Genomic DNA, 21,880 nt, shown 5'->3' on the forward strand with positions numbered 1-21,880 from the left:
GTGTAATTAATTACAGCGATTTACTTCAGCTTTACTTCATCAGCACAGCCGCATGTCAGAACAATTACTGTATAAAAGCAGACGCTTCAATCCCGGTTTGTGGAAGTTAAATCAGGTTTATTTTGTACATTAGCATAACAGATATCCACACAGCAGTGGAGGTTAGCCTGTATCCTGTCACATTTGAGTGCAAAAACAGTGCAAAGCTAAGCACGCTCTGTCTGTCTGCCTGTGTGTGTGTGTGTGTCAGCTGCGGTGTGCGTGTGTATCTGTGTGTGTGTCAGCTGCAGTGTGCGTGTGTATCTGTGTGTGTGTGTGTGTGTGTATGTGAACTTTGTAACAATATTGCATGTGACTCATCAATGCAACTTCACAACAAATACTGATTAGTAAAGTTCTTACTGTAGTATTTCTCACAAACGCTACGTGAGACCTTTTTCCTTCAAGTCTGTCTGTTGTCTGATGCAGCCGAGGGAAGAGATTAAATCACGCGGGAAGGCACGTAGAAACAGTAGGCGGGGAAGACTCGTCTTAAAGGCGCAGTACGAAAAAAACACCCTCTGCTGGAAATGTGTAAAATAGGATCTTTTAAAAGATATAATGAAAAATCTGATGGGTGTTTTGAGCTTAAACTTTAAACGAAAAAGACTTATATTAAATCTGAAAAAAAGGGGTAACCTAGGTGCCCTTTAATCCCAAAAATGAACATTTACTCACGATTCACTCTCCCTTCACTTCAAAATCTGTTAAGATTCTTTATTCTGTTGAACACAAAATAAGATATTTTGAAGAATGTTAGAAACCAGAAACCATTGACTTCAATTGCAGGAAAAACAAATACCATGGAAGTCAATGGTTACCGGTTTCCAGCATTCTTTTAAATGTCTTCTTTTGTGTTCAACAGAAGACAGAAACTCACACAGGTTTTGAACAAGTGAATGGTGAGTAAATGGTTCAGTTTTGAGTGAACTACCCCTTTAAAAGTGTGTCTGTACATAAATGCAGCAATTCTGCAGTGATTTGAGTATGTGAGAATTGTAAAACAAATGTATTACTTCAAAGAAAATGAAACTTACCATCCATATTTTGCACCCACAGAGTGTATACATGAGTTGAATCAGTCTATGAGCAGCTTAAGATGTGTGAGTCTAATCAAAGGAGGCTTGGACCAGGTATGTGTGTGTGTGTGTGGTGCATGACTGGATCTGTAGTCCATAAACCAGCGGATTTGTAGTTCATAGCGATCCAGCGGCTGCAGATCATAACAGAATGAAAAGCACACAAACACACTGACAGTTATAGGTGCCATAGGTTGTTATGGGTCAATGGCTGTTCTTTCTCTGAAGAAATTTCTGTAGAAGCTCAGATCAGGCATATCTCACGTTGGTTAGTACCGCTATATCTTATTGTTTCTACAGTTTTTTTTTTTTTTGGTGAAAAAAGAGAGAGATTGCTCAGCCTGTAGCTTGGTGATCAGCAAGAGGGTATTAATGTTTTGCCCACCAGGGTATGTCACGTGAAAACTATCAATAACAAGATGATATGAGCATTTCTGTTTGTGTTTACCTCAATGCTGAGACAGTCCTTCAGGTTCCTGCACGAAGCTGAAATGGTCTCTGAAGTTGCGAGCTGAAAATACCACAGCTTATTCCTGGCTCTTTCAGGGTAAAGACAGACACATGTAGGACACGTTTTTACTTCCAGAACCCCACCGCTGCGCTCTAGAAGTGCACAGAATGTTTTGTCAAACTAGTACATCTGAGATCCTGACCTGCTGTTGAACTTTTGAGGATGTTTCTCTCTCATCACATGAAACTGGTGCGCTATCGAAGCGTCCTTTTGGAGAAACAACCATAACACAGAGCTCACTCTCTAGGACAAATGGTAAATTCCCTGATTGTTACCCTGAACTTAACTGACTAAAAGGCTGATTTTCGATAGTCTATAATGAACAGAAAGAGCGCAGTTGTGCTTTGAATATTATTTCTGAATATTATTTTTCATGAATTTAATGAGAGCAACAATGGATAATTTACTTCAGAATTTGAAAATTCGAGTCCCGACTGGGTGAGTGGGGATTTCTGTGTGGAGTTTGCATGTTCTCCCCGTGTAGGCGTGGGTTTCCTCCGGGTGCTCCGGTTTCCCCCACAAGCCGCCTTTCCACTGCACATGACCAATCTTAGACAGGGGGGGTGGGGGACCACAGGAAAACAATTGTGAATTGAAAACCGGTGGTGGGGGGGTGTTGGGACAGGAGTTCGTTAACTGATGGGGGGTGGGGTTAGAGGCAGGGGTGGTGGTTGGGGGGTTGACGTGATCGCAAACTGAAGAGCGGGGAGGTGGCGATGGGGGACAGGTGATTGCAAACTGAAGAGGGGGGGTAGGGTGGCGATAGGGGACAGGCGATTGCAAACTGAAGAGGGGGGGTAAGGTGGCGATGGGGGACAGGTGTTTGCAAAACTTAAGAGGCAAGGGATGGGTGGGACGCTGAATCTCATTGCGGCCCGGAGGGAAGATTACGTCACATCCGGTCAGCCAGACTACACCCCATGTGACCCGCCTACCGGATGTGATGAATTCCAGCATTGTCCAAGCAGGTCCGTGTGCATGAGATGAAAAATAGTAGTTTTTTTTTTATTAAATAAGAAAAAAGTCTATATTTACAAAAAAAAGAACAATAAAAATATTATTGTTTATGCTGTCTACACATTTGCCACAATATTTTTAGCGGTCTATTAGTTTCTAGTAGTCAGTCATTCATTCATTATTTCAACCACGGTGAACGCAAGGAGAATAAATGCTCTTGCTTTTGCACTCCTTTATTTCGGACACCGTGAGAATCAGCTTCTCTCCCATGGTGCACGACAAATCTGAAAATTCTGTGCGACTGCCACAAGGGGGCAAATGCCGACAGTCGTATCTAAATGTCGTGTGCAGTGGAAAGGCGGTTAAAGTCAAAACACATGCGCTATAGGTGAATTGCATAAACTAAATTGGCCATAGTGTATGTGTGTGTGAGAGAATGTGAGTGTGTATGGGTGTTTTCCAGTACTGGGTTGCAAGTGGGAAGGCATCCGCTGTGTAAAACATGTCGGAATAGTTGGTGGTTCATTTCGCTGTGGCGACCCCAATAAATAAGGGACTAAGCTGAAGGAAGATGAATGAATGAATAAATATAATATAAATAATAAATAAATGGAAAAGCTCCCAATCTATCAGCTGTCTTTAAGGTGGTCAATTTGTAACTTTGACAACAGGCAAAATGTGTGAAACAACATGTTAAAAACACGATATGCCATTAAAAAATACATTTTGATAAACTAAAATTTAAAACAAAACACAAACATCCCTGATTTTTAATCATTTAGACAAAATATATACAGCTGAAGTCATGAATTACTAGCCCTCCTGTATATATTTCCCAAAATTGCTGTTTAACAGAGGGAAGATTGTCAACACATTTCTAATCATAACAGTTTTAATAACTCATTTCTAATAACTGATTTATTTAATCTTTGTCATGATGACAGTAAATAATATTAGACTATATATTCTTCAAGACACTAGTATTCAGCTTAAAGTGACATTTAAAGGCTTAACCAAGTTAATTAGAGTAAAGTTAGGGTAATTAGGCAAGTCATTGTATAACAGTGGTTTGTTCTGGAGACTATCCAACACAACTACAGCTTAAAGGGGCGAATAATATTGACCTTAAAATGTTTTAAAAAATTAAAAACTGCTTTTATTCTAGCCAAAATAAAACAAATAAGACTTTCTCCAGAAGAAAAAATATTACAGGAAATACAGTGAAAAATTCCTGAATCATTTGGGAAATATTGGAAAAATTTAAAGGAGGGTGAAAAAATTCTGACTTCAACTGCGTGTTAAACTCCATGACATTCCTGCAATGATTCCCATGGGAATATCTCTGTCCGTCCCAGGAAAATAAAATTCCCATCATTCCCAGCTCCACCATCTGACAGCATCTAAGCTCACCACACCGATGGAGAAATAGTTGTTGATGATGTCATTGGGCACCGGATCGCCTTCGTCCGCATCATCGACGGGAGCGACTCGCAGACTCCAGCGGTCCATCTGAATCGATCTGCTTTCCTCAATCTGCTTCAGGATTTCAGTCAGATCCGTGCCCTCATATCCTGCTCAGTCCAACACATGAGAATATCATTACAAACCCAATACTGCGGGTTCGCACAACTACAGAATATAACACAATACACCACAGTCTACTGCAGTAAAAACTAAAGTACACTACAGTGTTTAATACAGTTGATCAGTTCACGAGTTAACACTAGTGAATGCTGTAATATTCATTAACAAAGTGCTGTAAATATACACAGGACCCTATCATACACCCGGCGCAGTGTGCATGCAGTAGCGATGCAGTAGTCTTTTGGTAGTTTCAGCTTGGCGCAAGAGTCGTTTTGAGGCGTTGCGTTACGCTGTTTAAATAGCAAATGCATTAGCGCTCATTTGTGCGCCCATAGGCGTTCTGGTCTAAAAAGGGAGGCGTTCTGAGGCGGGCCGCTGGCGCGTTGCTATTTTGAGAAACTATAATAGATTTTTCATTAGACCAAAACTAACCCGGTCTAAACTCCAGCGCAGAGTTGCGCCTCGCTTACACACTGCTTAATACACACGAGAGCAATAGGCAAATATCTTTATATATGAAAAAATTAAATATTAAGGATATATATAGTATATAATAAGAATAGATATAGAATATAAAGGATTAAAATGTTACAGAACATATTATTTTCTAGCCTACATAAAAATGAAAAATCACTGCTTTTATGTCTTCTTCATCTCGGGAGGCTTTTTCAGTTCATTCATAACAGTTTGCTTTTGTATAATGTTATTATTATTAGCAGCATTATTTATTATATCCATATTTATATTTGTTTTATTAAAAACAAGCTTAGATTTGTCCACCTGTCAGGTTTTAGACCATATGGGGCACAGCATGTGTTTTAGGATATATATGGAACAAAATCAATGCCTAAAGTCTTGAATTAAAAAGCTTGTTGAATATCACAAACTGAAAAAAATAATACACCGTATTAACAAGTTCTTGCATTTTAATGACTTGAATTCCAGGGTTTGTATTTTTAGGTCCTGAATTTTAACATATCTGTTTATTTAAGCTGTGAATATTTCAACGAAAAATATTTCAAACACGTTTTCATACTTAAAAATTCAATAATTCATATTCAATTTTCAGATTTCACTTAAAAAATATTCAATACCCTTTAAAAATACGATGTATAATATTCAAAAGGTCATTTTCAGTTCATTTTATTTCAGTTCTAATATTCGCTTCCATAAATTCAGTGGATCAAATTCGACTGATAAAATTCAACATTACATCCGTGAACTGCAGGAGAAGCAATAGATTGCAGATTGAAGATCGCCAGCTGCTCTAGCTTTCACCAGCAGGTGGAGATGGAATAATGTAAGATTTTTAACCCAGTAAACAGGCGAGAAAAAGGCTAATAGAGGCAAAAAAGTAGCATTTAATTTTAATATCAATGCCTTGGAAATTATAAATAATAAAAAGTATGAGTAAAATGAGTAAATGAGGTTTTAGTCATCTATATTTGCCCTTATGTAACGGAAGCCAGCTGGTGATCGCGTAAAGCTCACTCCTCGGATCCAGGGACAGACGTTCTGCAATCTTATCGGAGCTTGTCTCCCATGCTGGCTCGTTACCTGCTCGGACCGGTGCGGTTACTTGCACATAAACCGTCTTTTGATGAATATGATGTTAAACATTGTCTATCTTTATTGACTCTTTCTTCCATAGACGCGAAGTATTATATTGACAGCAAAAGAATATAAACGTAAGAGAAACAGGAGAGGAAATATTATAATAATAATACAAAATAGATAAACATTGACAGGGCTAAGAACAATTACGAACAAAGATTTTCAAAACCAGAGAGATTTTATCAGGATGTCACAAAACAGTTTACTTGGAACTGTTAAACAGTGTTCAGGTATGATTTAAGGTTGGTTATGGATGGCGCGTCTAATTTAAAATAATTTAATATAATGTGCGAATGCATTAAAGGAGCGTCTTCAGTTATTCACACAGAACCGTCTAATATGGCATAACTATAAGGAGTAATGTTTGCGCTGTTTAAACGCAGCTATGTCAGGATTGGGATAGGTTATACATTTTTATCATTTAAATTATTATTATGATTGTTAATATTATTATTGTATGACATTTATTTGGGCTATTGCGCTTAAATAAGTCATCTGTAATTCTAAATTAATATTTCTATTTATCCTTTTTATCACTCTGCCTGTCTTTCTCTTCTTTTTTCTAATTATTGGGGTTCTGCCATGGTTAAACGTTTGCAAAATGTCTTAGTTTGTCCAGATTATTGTTTTATTGTTATGTAGCCTATAGGCGAGAAAAAGGTATTAACGCAAAAGTGGCAACGTCGCAGCCAATGATAAGTAATAAAATGAGTCGCCTACGGTTTGATAATAGGCAGTTATAACTGACTTTAATTAGTTTTTATTAAATGAGAAAACCGTTATTTATAACTTTGCAGCGACCGTTTGTATTTTATGATTAGCAAAGTTTATCTTTTTTGCAGTTATTAAACATATAAACTTATTTAAACTGGTTTAAATTTAATATAGGCTTAGTTGTCACTTCAGCTAGTTTCATAAGATTAATGTTTAGAATGCGTGGTTTGACATGCGTGGTTGAGGGGTTCCTGCAAAGCAGCTCAATGTTCATCCTCATGGGGTATTACTGAGCTTTAATCGCCATCCACTGTAGAGAATGTATTTGCTCATTTATTTTATTAACTCTTTTCTGCAAGTGTGTTTTATGATTTCACAAAGTCAAACCATTATGTTTTTATTTTATATTTTGAGATGATCATATTTAAATAAACAATTGCTAGGGTAGCTAATAGTTTCTTTTTTCTTAAAAAAAAAAAATCAGTAGCCTATAAAATCATAATTTTTGCTTGACAAAGTTGTTTAGGATTCTGGATGCATTTTTGCTGTGTTGGAAACTCATAAGCTCACACTAATCAATTATATTATCAGAAATGACAGATATAAGAAATCCATTAATATTCATCACTCTTTTTACAATTATACAAGCAATTTCACGCAGACATCAGCTCCACTTTCGGAAATGGTAAACAGCGAGGTGTTATTCATATAAGCCCAAGCATGACATATGCCATGATAAATATAATAATCGAAACACTCTTGTAGGCTATTCTTGTGCTTGGCCAAATGTCATGACTTTCACTTTTATTTTACATTATTATGCACAAGCCCAGATATCATCTGAAACTTTGGAAGAATTCCTATCATATATTGGCAGCCATCCAGCATCTCTTAACCAGTTTGATATGCGGCGCTGGCTCTGACTGGCCACCGGAGCTCGCGGCCACTCGTTCGACTTTGTCGTGAGCAAGCCGCACCGCACATGCATAAAAACGTCAATCATTTCATTCATTCATCAATTCATTCATTTTCCTTCTGCTTTGTCTCTATTTTAGAGGAAAAGATAATCTGGACAAACTAAAGACATTTTGCAAACGTTTAACCGTGGCAGAACCCCAAAAATTCGAAAAAAAAGAAGAGAAAGACGATAGCAAAGTGATAGCTAAAAAGGATAAATAGAAATATTAATTTAGAATCACGGATGACTTATTTAAGCGCAATAGCCCAAATACATGTCATAAAATAATAATAATAACAATCATAATTTAAATAATGAAATTATAACCTATCCCAATCCTGACATAGCTGCGTTTAAATAATAACTGAAGACGCTCCTTTAATGCATTCGCACATTATATTAAATTATTTTAAATTAGACGCGCCATCCATAACCAACCTTAAATCATACATGAACACTGTTTAACAGTTCCAAGTAAACTGTTTTGTGACATCCTGATAAAATCTCTCTGGTTTTGAAAATCTTTGTTCGTAATTGTTCTTAGCCCTGTCAATGTTTATCTATTTTGTATTATTATTATAATATTTCCTCTCCTGTTTCTCTTACGTTTATATTCTTTTGCTGTCAATATAAAACTTCGCGTCTATGGAAGAAAGAGTCAATAAAGATAGACAATGTTTAACATCATATTCATCAAAAGACGGTTTATGTGCAAGTAACCGCACCGGTCCGAGCAGGTAACGAGCCAGCATGGGAGACAAGCTCCGATAAGATTGCAGAACGTCTGTCCCTGGATCCGAGGAGTGAGCTTTACGCGATCACCAGCTGGCTTCCGTTACATAAGGGCAAATATAGATGACTAAAACCTCATTTACTCATTTTACTCATACTTTTTATTATTTATAATTTCCAAGGCATTGATATTAAAATTAAATGCTACTTTTTTGCCTCTATTAGCCTTTTTCTCGCCTGTTTACTGGGTTAAAAATCTTACATTATTCCATCTCCACCTGCTGGTGAAAGCTAGAGCAGCTGGCGATCTTCAATCTGCAATCTATTGCTTCTCCTGCAGTTCACGGATGTAATGTTGAATTTTATCAGTCGAATTTGATCCACTGAATTTATGGAAGCGAATATTAGAACTGAAATAAAATGAACTGAAAATGACCTTTTGAATATTATACATCGTATTTTTAAAGGGTATTGAATATTTTTTAAGTGAAATCTGAAAATTGAATATGAATTATTGAATTTTTAAGTATGAAAACGTGTTTGAAATATTTTTCGTTGAAATATTCACAGCTTAAATAAACAGATATGTTAAAATTCAGGACCTAAAAATACAAACCCTGGAATTCAAGTCATTAAAATGCAAGAACTTGTTAATACGGTGTATTATTTTTTTCAGTTTGTGATATTCAACAAGCTTTTTAATTCAAGACTTTAGGCATTGATTTTGTTCCATAGATATAACTCAGTATTTTGAGCACACTTGGTCACTATTGTTCATTTATTCGTTTGCTGGAAATTAGAACTGAATTTAGAAATAGTTTTGAAACCAATCTTTGCGCTTAACAAACAAAATTATTTATTTATAGGCTAGTTGATGTCTGTGCGTAAAGGTTTCCCTGTCCAAGAGCGAATGTGAAAGTGATCCATTATCTCTTATTCTCACGCAGTAGATGCTCTGTTCAACAGTTTTCTGTTTACTGTTTGCTTGTGAAATGCTCATTTTTTCCACTTAGACTTACTTTGTGTCCTGTAAATAGTGAATGCACTCTTGGCGCGACGCAGCTGACTCTTAAAGGGAATGAGAGATGAGACTCTGATTGGTTTATTCTCAAAACACACCTATAACTCATTAAGAAAATAAACTCAACCCTTTTAGACCATGCACCACAGCGCAAGGCAGATTTCCCGTCCTTAAATTAGCAAAAATGCATCCTGACACGCCCTGAAAGCGTTTGTGCCCTGCGTTTTGCGCTCTGCGCATGGACCGTCAAAATAGAGCCCATGATGTATGGTAGAATACACATTGCTATAGTATGGTTCAAAACACTATAGTACTATTAATTAATATAGTATTTATCTATGGAAGAGACGCACCTCCACCCCAGTTCAGACATCGAGCGAGGTCATTTCCAGTGCCGAGAGGAAGTATTGCAACTGGAGGCCGAATCGCCATATTAGCTTTATCTAAAGGGGAAAACAAAACGTCAGATTAAAATGAATTATTATGTGTAGTAAATACTTAGAGACAGTGGTTTAGGCTAGCGCTGTCGCCTTACATCAAGAAGGTTGCTGATTCGATTCCTGACTGGGCCAGTTGGCGTTTCTGTGTGGAGTTTGCATGTTCTCCCCCTGTTGGCGTGGGTTTCCTCCGGGTGCTCCGGTTTCCCCCACAGTCCAAACACATGCGCTATAGGGGAATTGACGGTCCCAAGTGTCCTTAACTACTATGTACTTGCATCAAAAAATAAATACAATGTACTTACTGTGTTTATAATGTATTTGAGAACACTTTTGTGGTGCTTTTGAGTTGGGATAGAGGTTGGGTTATGAACAGGTTTGGTGGTATGGGTAGGTTTAAGGGTGGGTTAAGGTGTAAGGGATGACCAACAGTGTATTTACAAATGTAATTACAATAGTTAATAACAGATGTAATTACATACGGGTATTTAATCGAGCATAAATACACAGTAAATACATGTATTTACACAATAAGTACATTGCAACAAACTATTAATTCCCAAGTAAGTACTTATTAGTTAAGGCCACTTAATATAAAGTGGGACCGAATTGACTAACTAAATTGGCCGTAGTGTACGAGTGTGTGTTTGTATGTGAGAGTGAATGGGTGTTTCCCAGTGCTGGGTTACAGCTGGAAGGGCATCCGCTGTGTAAAACATGTGCTGAATAAATTGGCGGTTCATTCCGCTGTGGCGACCCCTGATTAATGAAGGGACTGAGCGGAAAAAAAAAGAATGAACGAATATTTAAAGATATCTGTGTGCTGCTGTGCATCCCTGTGTGTGTAATAAGTAGGCCCACACAGAATCTGTGCGCGCAGAATTCTGCAGATCTTTCGCAGATTTTTAACCATTATTAATTCTGTTTATTTACTTGAGTAAATGTGTAAATCTAAATTTATTCAGTTTTTATTCAGTAATTTATTGCCTTTTTATTTAATACATTAAGGTTTTAGTTATGATACTCCGCTGGATACTCCCAAAATAATTTAGCAGAAATCCACAGATTTTTACCAAAAATCTCAGCAGAAATAGCAAAAAAGTCTGCAGATTCCGTCTGGCCCTGCTAATAAGCAATGAGTATGCGTGTTTTGTACCCACATAGGAGCATAACACTAACACGCTCTTCAAACATCAGTAAAAATCTGCACCATTGACTTTAGAGTAGCTTTTAGTTGGTCAGTGATGCCGTCCATATCACTATTTCAGTTGCAAACTGCAAGTTTCTCACCAATAGCATCTAAAACCCAGCCCACAGTGCCGTCTCCTCCACACACCAGCACTCTGAACACCTGAAGATTCTGGAAGAACTGCAGCCTGAAACACGCAGACGTCCACAGACACATGTGAGTTCATTTGGCAATTGTGTGTCAGTGTTTACTTGTGTTGTTAATAAAACATACCCTGGATTTGGTCCTCCGTTGTCCAGATTGTAAACCTGTCGTGGGTTCAGCAGGTACTGAAACTTTCTCAACACCCTAAATAAATGACAGAGTGATCGTTTAGCATTGATTGTGCTTATTATGTAAATCTAAAACTGGTTTTCATATGTGAGCCTGGACCACAAAACCAGTCATGTAATGGAGATTAATAGATTATGAACGTTGAATAATTAATCTTTCCATTGATTTGTTATGACAACTATTATGCAACTATTTGAAAATCTGAAACCTGAAGGTGACAAAATCACCTTTAGAGCTGTCCAAATTCAGTTATACTTAATCAAAATACTATACTAATCAAAATAGTCTTAATATATTAAGTTACATGATATAAAAATTATGATTTTTGGCATAGAAGAAAAATGCAAATAATTTATATCATTTTCTACAAAAATAGTCCAAAAATACAACATACAGAATAGTTTTGTGAATCAAGGTCTTTTATTTTGGATTAAATGATAACACAAAACACAACCTCTTTCCTTGTTTTCCACCACTCTTTGGATTTACAAACACCAACAGAGGATTTGTGTCCATCACTGGAAATATCTTCATAAGAAAAGCACAAAAAAAGAAAGCAAATCACACAGATAGGTGAAGAAAAATATGAAACAGGACTTCAAAACAACAAGCTTCAACACAGATTTTATTAGTTTTCCCATATTTAAGAGTGTGTTCTGTTTGATTAAAAATATTAGGTTTTATCTGTGAGACACAGAATCAGAGGTGTGAACCTATACTGGTCTCTCGGTTCGGTTACGATTATCATGCCTTCGATTCGGTTCAATTCAGTTCAGTGCATCCCGGTGCATTGACGATGCTTTCCATATACAGTGTTATATTTTAGAGGAACGGCTATAACATGCTGTCTGTATAAACACACAGACACACAGCACCACACTGTCTCTCATTCACACACATTCACAAACATAGACAGCACCAAAGAAACACACACACACACACACACACACACACACACACACACACACACACTTAGGCCGTCGCAATAGGGAGAGCTCGCGCTGAGCGGAGCAGAAAAACGAATAAAAAAAGAAGCACTTTTCCGACGGTCCCTTACTGAGAGCTCCTCTCAGCGCGAGCTCTCCCGCCTAAACAAATATTGCGAGGGCTTAAACGGAGCAGTGCTCGTAATGTCGAGCGAACAAAAAAGAAAGACAGCTGTGAAACATAACCAGCTTTGTCTTTTTGTAGGAAACACACTTTAGATCTTTTTAGGGTAAGAGGTTTTTGAGTTATTGCCGTCTGTAACTGAATATGTCTGGAATATCGAAAACAAAACCAACTGAAGCGCGCTCATTTCTGGCGCCCCCCTGGATATACGGCGCCCTTAGTGTTTGCCTATGGTACCTATGCCACGGACCGGCCCTGAGTTGGCTGAGTGTTGTAAATACTTGCGCTCACCTCCCTCGCGACAGAGCGCATAGGAGATAAATGACGTCAGCACATAATAACCGGTTATGATTATTACTGAACCGATACCTTATTGTCCGCGTCTGCATGGCGGTGCTCCGAAGAAACAATTCATTTTGACACCTCTACGCAGAATTACTGTTTATGCAACATTTTGACCAAGATTTATCAAGAACGCCCACTAAAAATGATCATTTGTATGATTTCTAGTGGTATATTCAGAGAGGTGAGTTACTGAAGACTAGTTTATATTTCCCTATATACAGGGCTTTAGATTTAGCGATTTCAGATTTAGTAGATTTCAGCGATGACGGGAAAAACAGACACTCCAGCTAGCCATTTTGGCTGGTTGAAAATAATTTCCCCGGATAATAATTCTTAAAAGCAGGATTCGACAATACGGATGGTCCAATATGCATGCAGAAGCGATCTTAGAATTGAGAAGCAACATGACTGACAAAAATAATTGCGTTCCTGCGAGCAAAAGAAAGCAGGTGAATACCAAATGAGATAATAACAGATGAGGTGATGCGCGCGACTGTTTAAAACGTGTGTGCGCTCCCGTTTCCTTGCGTGAAGCAACTGTGCCAGAAACACAACTGACATGAACAGGTTTCTTTCAAATAGACTAGTCAAATGAACATGCACCCACAGTCTTGCTGCTGTCAAGAGTACCAGATTTGTCTTTTTGTAAGCAGCACGGGTCGCTTTCGCTTTGACCATTCTTTAAACAGGTTACTTATGGGTCTAACGTTACTCGTGTGTGTGTGTGATCATCCTTTCATTGCAACACGGTAAGTCTTTTTTACCTGCTTTCTTTTGCGTTAATATGGTTTAATTACCATTTTTTACAATAACATTGCTTTAATGGGAGATTAACTCCATATTTAAGTGTAGTTAACTGCTGATCTGGGATCTTTAGCCAGGACAGATTGCTGTGCATATGTTTTGTTGAATAAAAAGTATAGTATATAGCTATATTTTGCTTGTTTTGACAGATTTAAAAATTGTGGCAATAAGAAATAATTATTTATTCTTGGTGTGGCCAGAGATAAATTTGGTAAATCCTTAATTTTGAGCTCTGAAAATTATGTTAAATATAAACTAATTGTAATACTATGAAACCATGACCCATTTGCTCATACACGACACACAAAGAGTGAAAAGAAGGCATTTGGAGATAACACAAAATCTAAATCAAGTAATTTTAGCATGCCAAAGTCATATTTATGCGATAAAATACATTTTCCCAACAATAAAATTGTGGCTAGAGCAAAAGGCGAGTGGCTAGTAATGTTGGAAAACTAGTAGCCACAGTGGCTGGTGATCAGAAAAGTTCATGTCAAGCCCTGCCTGTATGTGCTTTACACAAGAACAACATCCTAGTTTCGTATAATTTGTACAATTTCAGCAATGTAATTGGGTATATGTTACATTATTGAATCATTAGTAAATTGGTGAATCAGTTATTCAAACCAGAAAGATTCAGTTCGCAGAAAAATTCAGATTATCTGTGGATTAACAGTAGTAATGTTGTAAATTATTATATAAATTTTAATTAACATTAGGAGCCCAAGAATTAATTTAGTTTGGCCTGTGTATGTGTGTTTTGGTTTTTTTTTTTTATTCTGAAAGTCAATGTTGTCTTGTATGGCTTGAGGATGAGTGAACTGAAAGCAATTTAGCATTAAAGGTAGTGTTCTTGCCTGCAGAAAGTGTCCCTCTGAGGTTATGTTTCCAAGGTGAGTTTCCCCCAGACCGCTTACCGAAATACAGTCAGCCTGATCCACCTATGATTTAATATGAGAAAACCAATGATTGATTATATACATGCACTACCATGCGAAAGTTTGGTATCAGTGAGATGTTTTAATGTTTTTGAAAGGCTGCATTTATTTGATCAAAAATATAGTGTTTGGGTTTTTAAATAGTACTTTTAAATAATATTGTATCATTATATAATAATAGTATTAATAGGTAGGCGCAGTAGGTAGTGCTGTCGCCTCACAGCAAGAAGGTCGCTGGTTCGAACCTTGGCTCAGTTGGTGTTTCTGTGTGGAGTTTGCATGTTCTCCCTGCCTTCGCGTGGGTTTCCTCCGGGTGCTCCGGTTTCCCCGGAGTTTACAGTCCAAACACATGCGGTACAGGTGAATTGGGTGGGCTAAATTGTCCGTAGTATATGAGTGTGTGTGTGTGGATGTTTTCCAGAGATGGGTTGCGGCTGGAAGGGCATCCGCTGCGTAAAAACTTGCTGGATAAGTTGGTGGTTCATTCCACTGTGGCAACCCCGGATTAATAAAGGGACTAAGCCGACAAGAAAATGAATGAATTAATAATAATAATAATAATAATAATAATGTTTCTTTTAACTGAATAGTAAATCATCATATTAAAATAAATTCTGAAAGCTCATGGATACTAAAGACTGGAGTTATGATGCAAAAAATACAGCTTTACATAACAACAATACATGACATTTTTGTTCATAAATATCTCATAAACTTTTTGTATAAAATAAATGCAGCCTTCCTGAACATAATAAGCAAAATTAGTGAATTTTAATACATTAAAATAATCTTACTGACCCAAAACTTTTGACTGGTGTAAAACCAGGCCGAAATCATAATTATAATTGTGATAATAGTATATTGTCATCATAGGAGATACTTACAGCACATATGGCCCACGGTGGAAGGATGTGATGCTGTAATGATCCACAGTCACAGTATGATGAACCCAGAGGAACACAATCAGTGTGACGCTACCGATACCACAAAACAAAAGATCAATATCTACAGCATCGATCTAAATACAACAAATAAATTTATTCTATCTACAGTATTGTGTAGTGCTCCGAAATGTGCATTTTATCAATGTTTGACGTAATCTCAACTAAAACATGAAGAGAGGGCAGGACAGAGTAGCTCCTCCCCTTTTATAAAAAACAGCCAATAGCGTTTGGCTTTTCTCACAGCTCTGCCAGTGAGAGTGGTCGAGCTCAAGCACATCAAATAAAACGCAAATGAGAAGAAGGAGGCGGGGCATGTCAGACACTAGAGAGCATTTGATTGGTCAGAAGATTTAAAGAGGAACTAAAGTATCAGGAGATGTGGAAAAAATTTGCGTGACATGCGCAATGGAGGCGGCGTGAGCTGAGGATTTTGTGCGCTTAACGTGTCCCGAGGGAAAATCCTCTTGCCGACATCAAACAACAGCTCATCAAACTGGGTTCGGCTCAGTCTGAAGCTCAGCTGAAAACCTCCATCATCCAGGTATAGTTTCTGAAGGAGTTCTGGGTGCACCTCTGAAAGGATCTAGTGGACTCAGACACGGCGCAGAACAAATCTACGCTGTTTTTCAGCCTTCCTAAAGCACATAAAGCACAGCTAGTCTCTCAATAAAATCCATGTGAGCCATTTAGCAATGAAGCTAGAGTCATTGGGCAGACAGAAGCCCGGCCCATGATGCGAATTCGCATTTATTGTGAAGTGAATCTGACCCGCGAATGAAATGTTCACGCATTATTTACGAGCGAATAGCGTGATTTATTTGCATGTCCCACGTCTGGTGTGAACACAGCTGATACTAACATCTAAAATACTTTATTTTAGAGTCACGGCAGCTTTAAATAGTGGATCTGGATGTGGAAATCAGCACTCACCATGCTGTGACACCACGCACAGCGCTGCCCTGTCAGGATCTTGATCTTTTTGTGACAAATCTGACATTTGTTGGACTCGCAGTCGGCGCTGATCCAGTCATGAGCAGAACACTGAAGAAGAGAAAAGCATAGCATTAAAGTCTGCATGAACCGGAAGCCACGACCGTATTCATTGTCTTCATATTGTGACGCAGCTCCTAGAGAAACAGATTAAATGAGAAAACAGTGGGCGTGGCTTGTTTTTTCTACTGCAAGCTGATTGGATGCAGTAAAGTATGCGTTTCAGTAGGTGTAACTAGATTAATTAGGTAAGTCATTGTAAAACAGTGGTTTGTTCTGTAGACACCTTGATAATTGTAAAAAAAAAAAAAAAAAAGTAAAAACTGCTTTAATTCTAGACAAATTAAAACAATGAAAGACTTTCGCCTGAGAAAAAAATATATAGGTATAATATATATAAATATTATATATAAACTATTGCTCTGTTAATCAAAACGAGTGAATAATTTGCCTGCAATTGTACGATTATCTGTATTTGCTGCAGAACGCAGTAAACAAAGAAGCACAAACAATTAATACATGTAGTTGTGATCATCTCTCACCCCAATCTCTGCTTTGGATCTGACAAAAGTCCTGACACATGGCGTGTGGTTTTTGTTGGCGCAGCTGCTGTGGACGGTGTATTTGCAAACTGGAAATCAATAAAAGCAGAAATCAGCAATGACAACGTCTATAAAAACTATTAAATACTAGACGAATGTCTGTGCAACAAAGGAAATCTGTGGAAGCTCACAGTTGCAGGACAGTCCCTGTTTGCGCAGGCCCAGCATCATGTTCTGACAGACGAAGCAATATGTGGGTCTGTTGAAGTTCTTCAGCCGCCACACATGCTGACCGTCTTTATCAGCTACCTGCAGATAATATTCATATATTACATCAAATCTAATCAACTCGTGAACTTCTGGTGAAATGCTGAAGTGAATATTGGGTCACATTTAACTGGCAGTGTAAACGGGGCCTTAGACTATGCACCTGGTCCAATGAAGCGAGTAAACTCTAAGGGCCCTATTTTAACGATCTATGCGTGATGTCTAAATTGCATACAGTTAAAGCACTAGGGATGTGTCCGAATCCACTTGTGCTATTTTAAAAATGGGAAATACTGTCTGTGGACCAGGCGCATAGTCTAAAAGGGTTGTCATAATTCTCTTTATGAATTATGGGTTTGTTTTGGGGCATATTGTGCATTAAACCGACCAGAGTCTCATCTCTCGTTCCCTTTAGGAGTCAGTTGCGCTCCGCCATGGTGCATTTGCTATTGACATGATGGACATTGTAAGTGGAAAAACTGAACGCTTCACTAGACAGAAAACAGGACCAAATACAGAACAAGTCTCTTACATTACAGCACATCTGATGTGAATGGCTCTTGTTTAATTTAGTGTTCATTAACTCAATTAGCTTTGGTACAAACATGTAGATTCCAGTAAAGAGTGTACACCTTTAACCCCAGCAGCACCAGCAGAGGGATGTTGTTCAGTCCACCGTTTATCCATTCCTCTAGAGTCACAGCTCCACTGCTGTCCACATCCATCGCTTTCAGCATATCCTCAAGAACCTCACAAAATCAAATAAGCAATATATTACATGCAATATTATAGAGGAATACATATATATATATATATATACAGTTTAAGCCAGAATTATTCGCCCTCCTGTAAAAGTTTTTTCTTTTTCAAATATTTCCCAAATGATGTTGAACAGATTCTGGAATTTTTCACAGTATTTCCTAGAATATTTTTTCTGCTGGAGGAAGTTTTTCTTCGGCTAGAATAAAATAGTTTTTTTAAAAAGCCATTTTAAGGTCAATATTATTAATCCGCTTGTTAAGTGTGACGTCACGCGGAGCGGCTTCCGAATCCAAGCGCTCTATTCAACTGAATGGGGAGACTCATGAAATGGTAATAATAAACGTTTACAAAGCGATTTCATACTTTCGAAAGTCACGATCGCAATATATGTGTCCATGCCTAATATCCGATGGCCAGAAAGTGATTCATTGTTTTATAAATTGTTAAAATTTTGGTATTTGTTATGCAGCAAGCCCAGAGATTGTTGTGTACACTTTGACTTTATGTAAAATTAACTTTAATGTGTGATAGGAATAAAAAGAGATCATAAACGAATGATTTCTCCACTCAAGTGAATGGCGGCTTGGACCCAGAAACAGTATTACATACGTCACCAACACGTCACCACTTTACAAGCGGATAGGGGTGTCAAAATTAATTGTATCTTCAGTGCAGGGTTAGGTGCAAGAGCCAATCGCAGCCGATTTTGTTGAGGGTGTGACCAATCAAAGGGGTGTAAGAGAACTTGGTAGACAAGGATCAGAAAGCAAGCTGGATATTTACATTTATTTATATTAATTGCTATAAATGCTTGTGTTGTTTAAAGGTACAGTTTACATATCTGACTGCATTAAATGACAAAATTGCATTACAAACAGTATATAAATATAAATATATTCATACATTTTAATACAAGAATTCTGCTGTGAAGAAAATACAAAACTGTGTATGGAAAGCACCGTCAATGCACCGTGATATCGGATTTAACCGAATCGATGGCGTGATAATCGTAACCGAACCGAACTGTGAGACTTATTTAGGCTTACAGCTCTAATTATTATCCCCCTTAAGCAATATTTGTTTTGGATTGCCTACAGAACAAATATACGTTATACAATGACTTGTCTAATGAACTTAGTTCAGCTTTTAAATTGCACTTTAAGTTGGAATGATATGACATGATATATATGATACGATCAACATCCTGATCGAATTAGGCATGTGCAATCAATCAAATTTTGATGTTAGATTTTAGTGCCAACAATAAACCCACTGGCTTCAGTTCTGTCACGTCCCATCCAAGATATTCGGCAGCTTTCATCATCTGTGCCACTATTTTGTCAACTTCCTGTTAAACAAACGTGCACATCATTATTGTGTGTTATTATTACTATTATGTTGGCATTTAAAATGTAAATATAAAATCAGTAAAACAGCAATGCAATCCTTTTAGAAATATAAAGGAATAATCATTGGACATGTTAAAGTGTTAATTTTAACTTAAGCTAAAATGGAAAATACATGATACTCAATTAAATAAAAAAAAAACAAAACAAATATCACGTACTGTATACGCCTGTTTTACCTTGCTATCAAGCAGTCCATTGTCGTCTTTATCATACAGTTTGAAGGTGTCTGTATGGATCATACATTTAATAAATACTTTACATATAGGCTACAACAAGTCTGTCATAACTGAAATGATTAAAAATACTGCTTAAACTCATTTTTACAGAGTATTACACACTGGTAGTTATTATTATTAGATGAATTTCTCACACTCCAGTTTGTCTCGTGGATTTCCGTCCTCCAATATGGAAAAATAGCACGACACAGCTTTAAGAGAGACTCCGCCTGAGAGAGATCGACAAAGAATATCAACATAATAACTATACATGAAATAAGTGGGCATTTTAAAGTTAAAATTTACAACCTTTGGTTTACTAACGCACATTGTTAGTCGTATAGTAGGGTGAATAAATAATCAAAGCAAGAAAAAAAAGAAATTTTGTTTTGGTAATCTTTAATCAAAACTTGACCATCTGCTTTCAGTCTGGAACAGCAGTCTTTCTCTGATGATGTCAGTTTGATGGACTGGGTGAAATATGCTAAGCCACGCCCCTCCAACTGCTCAGAGGAGGAGCTCAAAAATAAAGCCCCACCCCCTACTCAGTATTCAGTTTCAGATGGAAATACGCCAATAAAACTCTGCAGCAACTTTAACACCTCTAAATAAAACTTAAAAGTGTAATTTAAAACATCATTACGTCTTTAACAGTCCACTTTATTTTTCAAGGTTTTAACCATTTTAATGATGCTTATTTGATTTTCTAGCAAAACCTGTCCTACAATGCCAAAAGTACCAACAAAACGGATTTAAGGACAATGCTGATTAGCCAGCAAACTCAATCGATAAGGTGCGTCTCAATAGGCAACCTTGTTCAGTAAATGCACTGATTAGGGCGTCAGCAAAAATTGTTTTTGAGTGTATATGAAACCATATGAGTTTTCATTTTTGGGTGAACTATCCCTTTAAGACCACAGACTGATGTTTGATCCTCTGACCGTCTTTGGTGTGAAGTCTTGGGTCCACACAGCTCTGCTCACATCTCTGGAAATAGCCGAAGAGACGCCGGCAGAGATCAGCCGGGAAATCCTTAACCTCCAGATAACTGCTGAGGAACAGAGCAAACCCGGCTGCGTCTGTGTGCTCCAGCACAGAAAAATAAGAGAGAGTCTTTTTAGTGAGTTTCACAATCATGTTAAAGGGATAGTTCACACATCACTCATTATTTACTCATCCTTCACCCGTTTCAAATGTTGATGAGTTCCTTTCTTCTGTGAACACAAAAGAAGATAATTTGGAGAATGCTGGAAATCGGTAACCATTCACTTCCATGGTTTTTTTTTCTACTATAAAAGTCGATGGTTACATCTTTCTTCGAAATATCTTCTTTTGCATTTAACTGATGAAAGAAACTCATAAAGATTTGAAAAAAACAACAACAAGTGAGTAAATAGTGAGTAAATGGTCATCTTTGTGTGAACTACCCCTTCAAGCTTGATACTGTATGAAAAGAATAGAAAAGTGAAGAAATAATTAGTCTGCGATTGTTTTTTTTTAAAGACTTCTCATTTTTCATAATAAAACTTAATTTAATTATAAATGCACAAATTATCCAGCATGAGTTCCGGTAGAAACAGCGGAGTTTCTGTTAATCTTACATCTCCAAACCTGTGGTGCACCAGCTTTCCGCCCGCATGAAATTCCTTCATTGCATCTTTGGCTGTAATCCTGCTGTCTGGAGAATTCAAAACAAATAAAAGCTAATTTTAAATTAAATTTTGTCAAGTAAAACATTATTACAAAAGATTATGTTTAAAAAAATCCTACAAAAATTACAAATGTTTTCACAAAATAATTATATATATTTTAACACTGATAATAAATGAGGTGATTATTTATAACTTGAGGCACAATAATAATTGAACAGAAATCATGAAATTAGATTGATTTCTGAAAAATGATGTGACAATGAAGACTAAATTAATAATGCTGAAAATTCAGCTTTACATCACAGGGATAAATTATATTCACATGGTTACTTCAAATCGAAAAAAAAAAACGTCTAAATATTTTATATTATTATTACTTTATTTTGGATGAAATTAATAGACCTTTTGTGAGCAAAAATTACTTTTCTAAAAAAATGTAATTTTTTTTTTACATTTTTCATTTCATTTCATTTTCTTGTCGGCTTAGTCCCTTTATTAATCTGGGATCACCACAGCGGAATGAACCGCCAACTTTTCCAGTAAGTTTTTATGCAGCAGATGCCCTTCCAGCCGCAACCCATCTCTGGGAAACATCCACACACACATTCACACACACACACACATACACTACGGACAATTTAGCCTACCCAATTCACCTGTACCGCATGTGTTTGGACTGTGGGGGAAACCGGAGCACCCGGAGGAAACCCACGAGAAGGCAGGGAGAACATGCA

At 37.3% G+C, this 21,880-nt stretch overlaps 2 protein-coding genes across 4 annotated transcripts in view; one reads left to right on the plus strand and one right to left on the minus strand.

Annotated features, from left to right (window-relative positions):
* rbms2a (RNA binding motif, single stranded interacting protein 2a) overlaps positions 1 to 3,766 on the plus strand; it is a 608,287-nt gene extending 604,521 nt beyond the window's left edge. For both annotated transcript variants that reach the window (XR_015502208.1, XR_015502209.1), the window contains exon 15: positions 3,687 to 3,766. The gene's annotated coding sequence lies outside the window, so the exon portion shown is untranslated. The remainder of the gene's footprint in view (positions 1 to 3,686) is intronic.
* The window catches only part of dgkab (diacylglycerol kinase, alpha b), a 29,782-nt gene that overhangs the window by 4,769 nt on the left and 3,133 nt on the right, over positions 1 to 21,880 (minus strand). The window contains 18 exon segments of one of the 2 annotated variants that reach the window (NM_001366064.2): positions 1,567 to 1,657; positions 1,772 to 1,836; positions 3,997 to 4,157; positions 9,563 to 9,652; positions 10,937 to 11,022; positions 11,109 to 11,183; positions 11,623 to 11,696; positions 14,285 to 14,368; positions 15,250 to 15,339; positions 16,240 to 16,350; positions 16,842 to 16,930; positions 17,033 to 17,150; positions 17,741 to 17,857; positions 19,144 to 19,218; positions 19,456 to 19,505; positions 19,650 to 19,724; positions 20,436 to 20,580; positions 21,096 to 21,172. In NM_001366064.2, coding sequence (NP_001352993.2) covers positions 1,567 to 1,657; positions 1,772 to 1,836; positions 3,997 to 4,157; positions 9,563 to 9,652; positions 10,937 to 11,022; positions 11,109 to 11,183; positions 11,623 to 11,696; positions 14,285 to 14,368; positions 15,250 to 15,339; positions 16,240 to 16,350; positions 16,842 to 16,930; positions 17,033 to 17,150; positions 17,741 to 17,857; positions 19,144 to 19,218; positions 19,456 to 19,505; positions 19,650 to 19,724; positions 20,436 to 20,580; positions 21,096 to 21,172 — 1,673 coding nt within the window. 2 annotated transcript variants of the gene reach the window in all.

This window comes from Danio rerio, chromosome 11, assembly GCF_052040795.2.
Source record: "Danio rerio strain M-AB ecotype USA chromosome 11, GRCz13ab, whole genome shotgun sequence".
In the NCBI taxonomy this organism is placed as follows: Eukaryota; Metazoa; Chordata; class Actinopteri; order Cypriniformes; family Danionidae; genus Danio; species Danio rerio.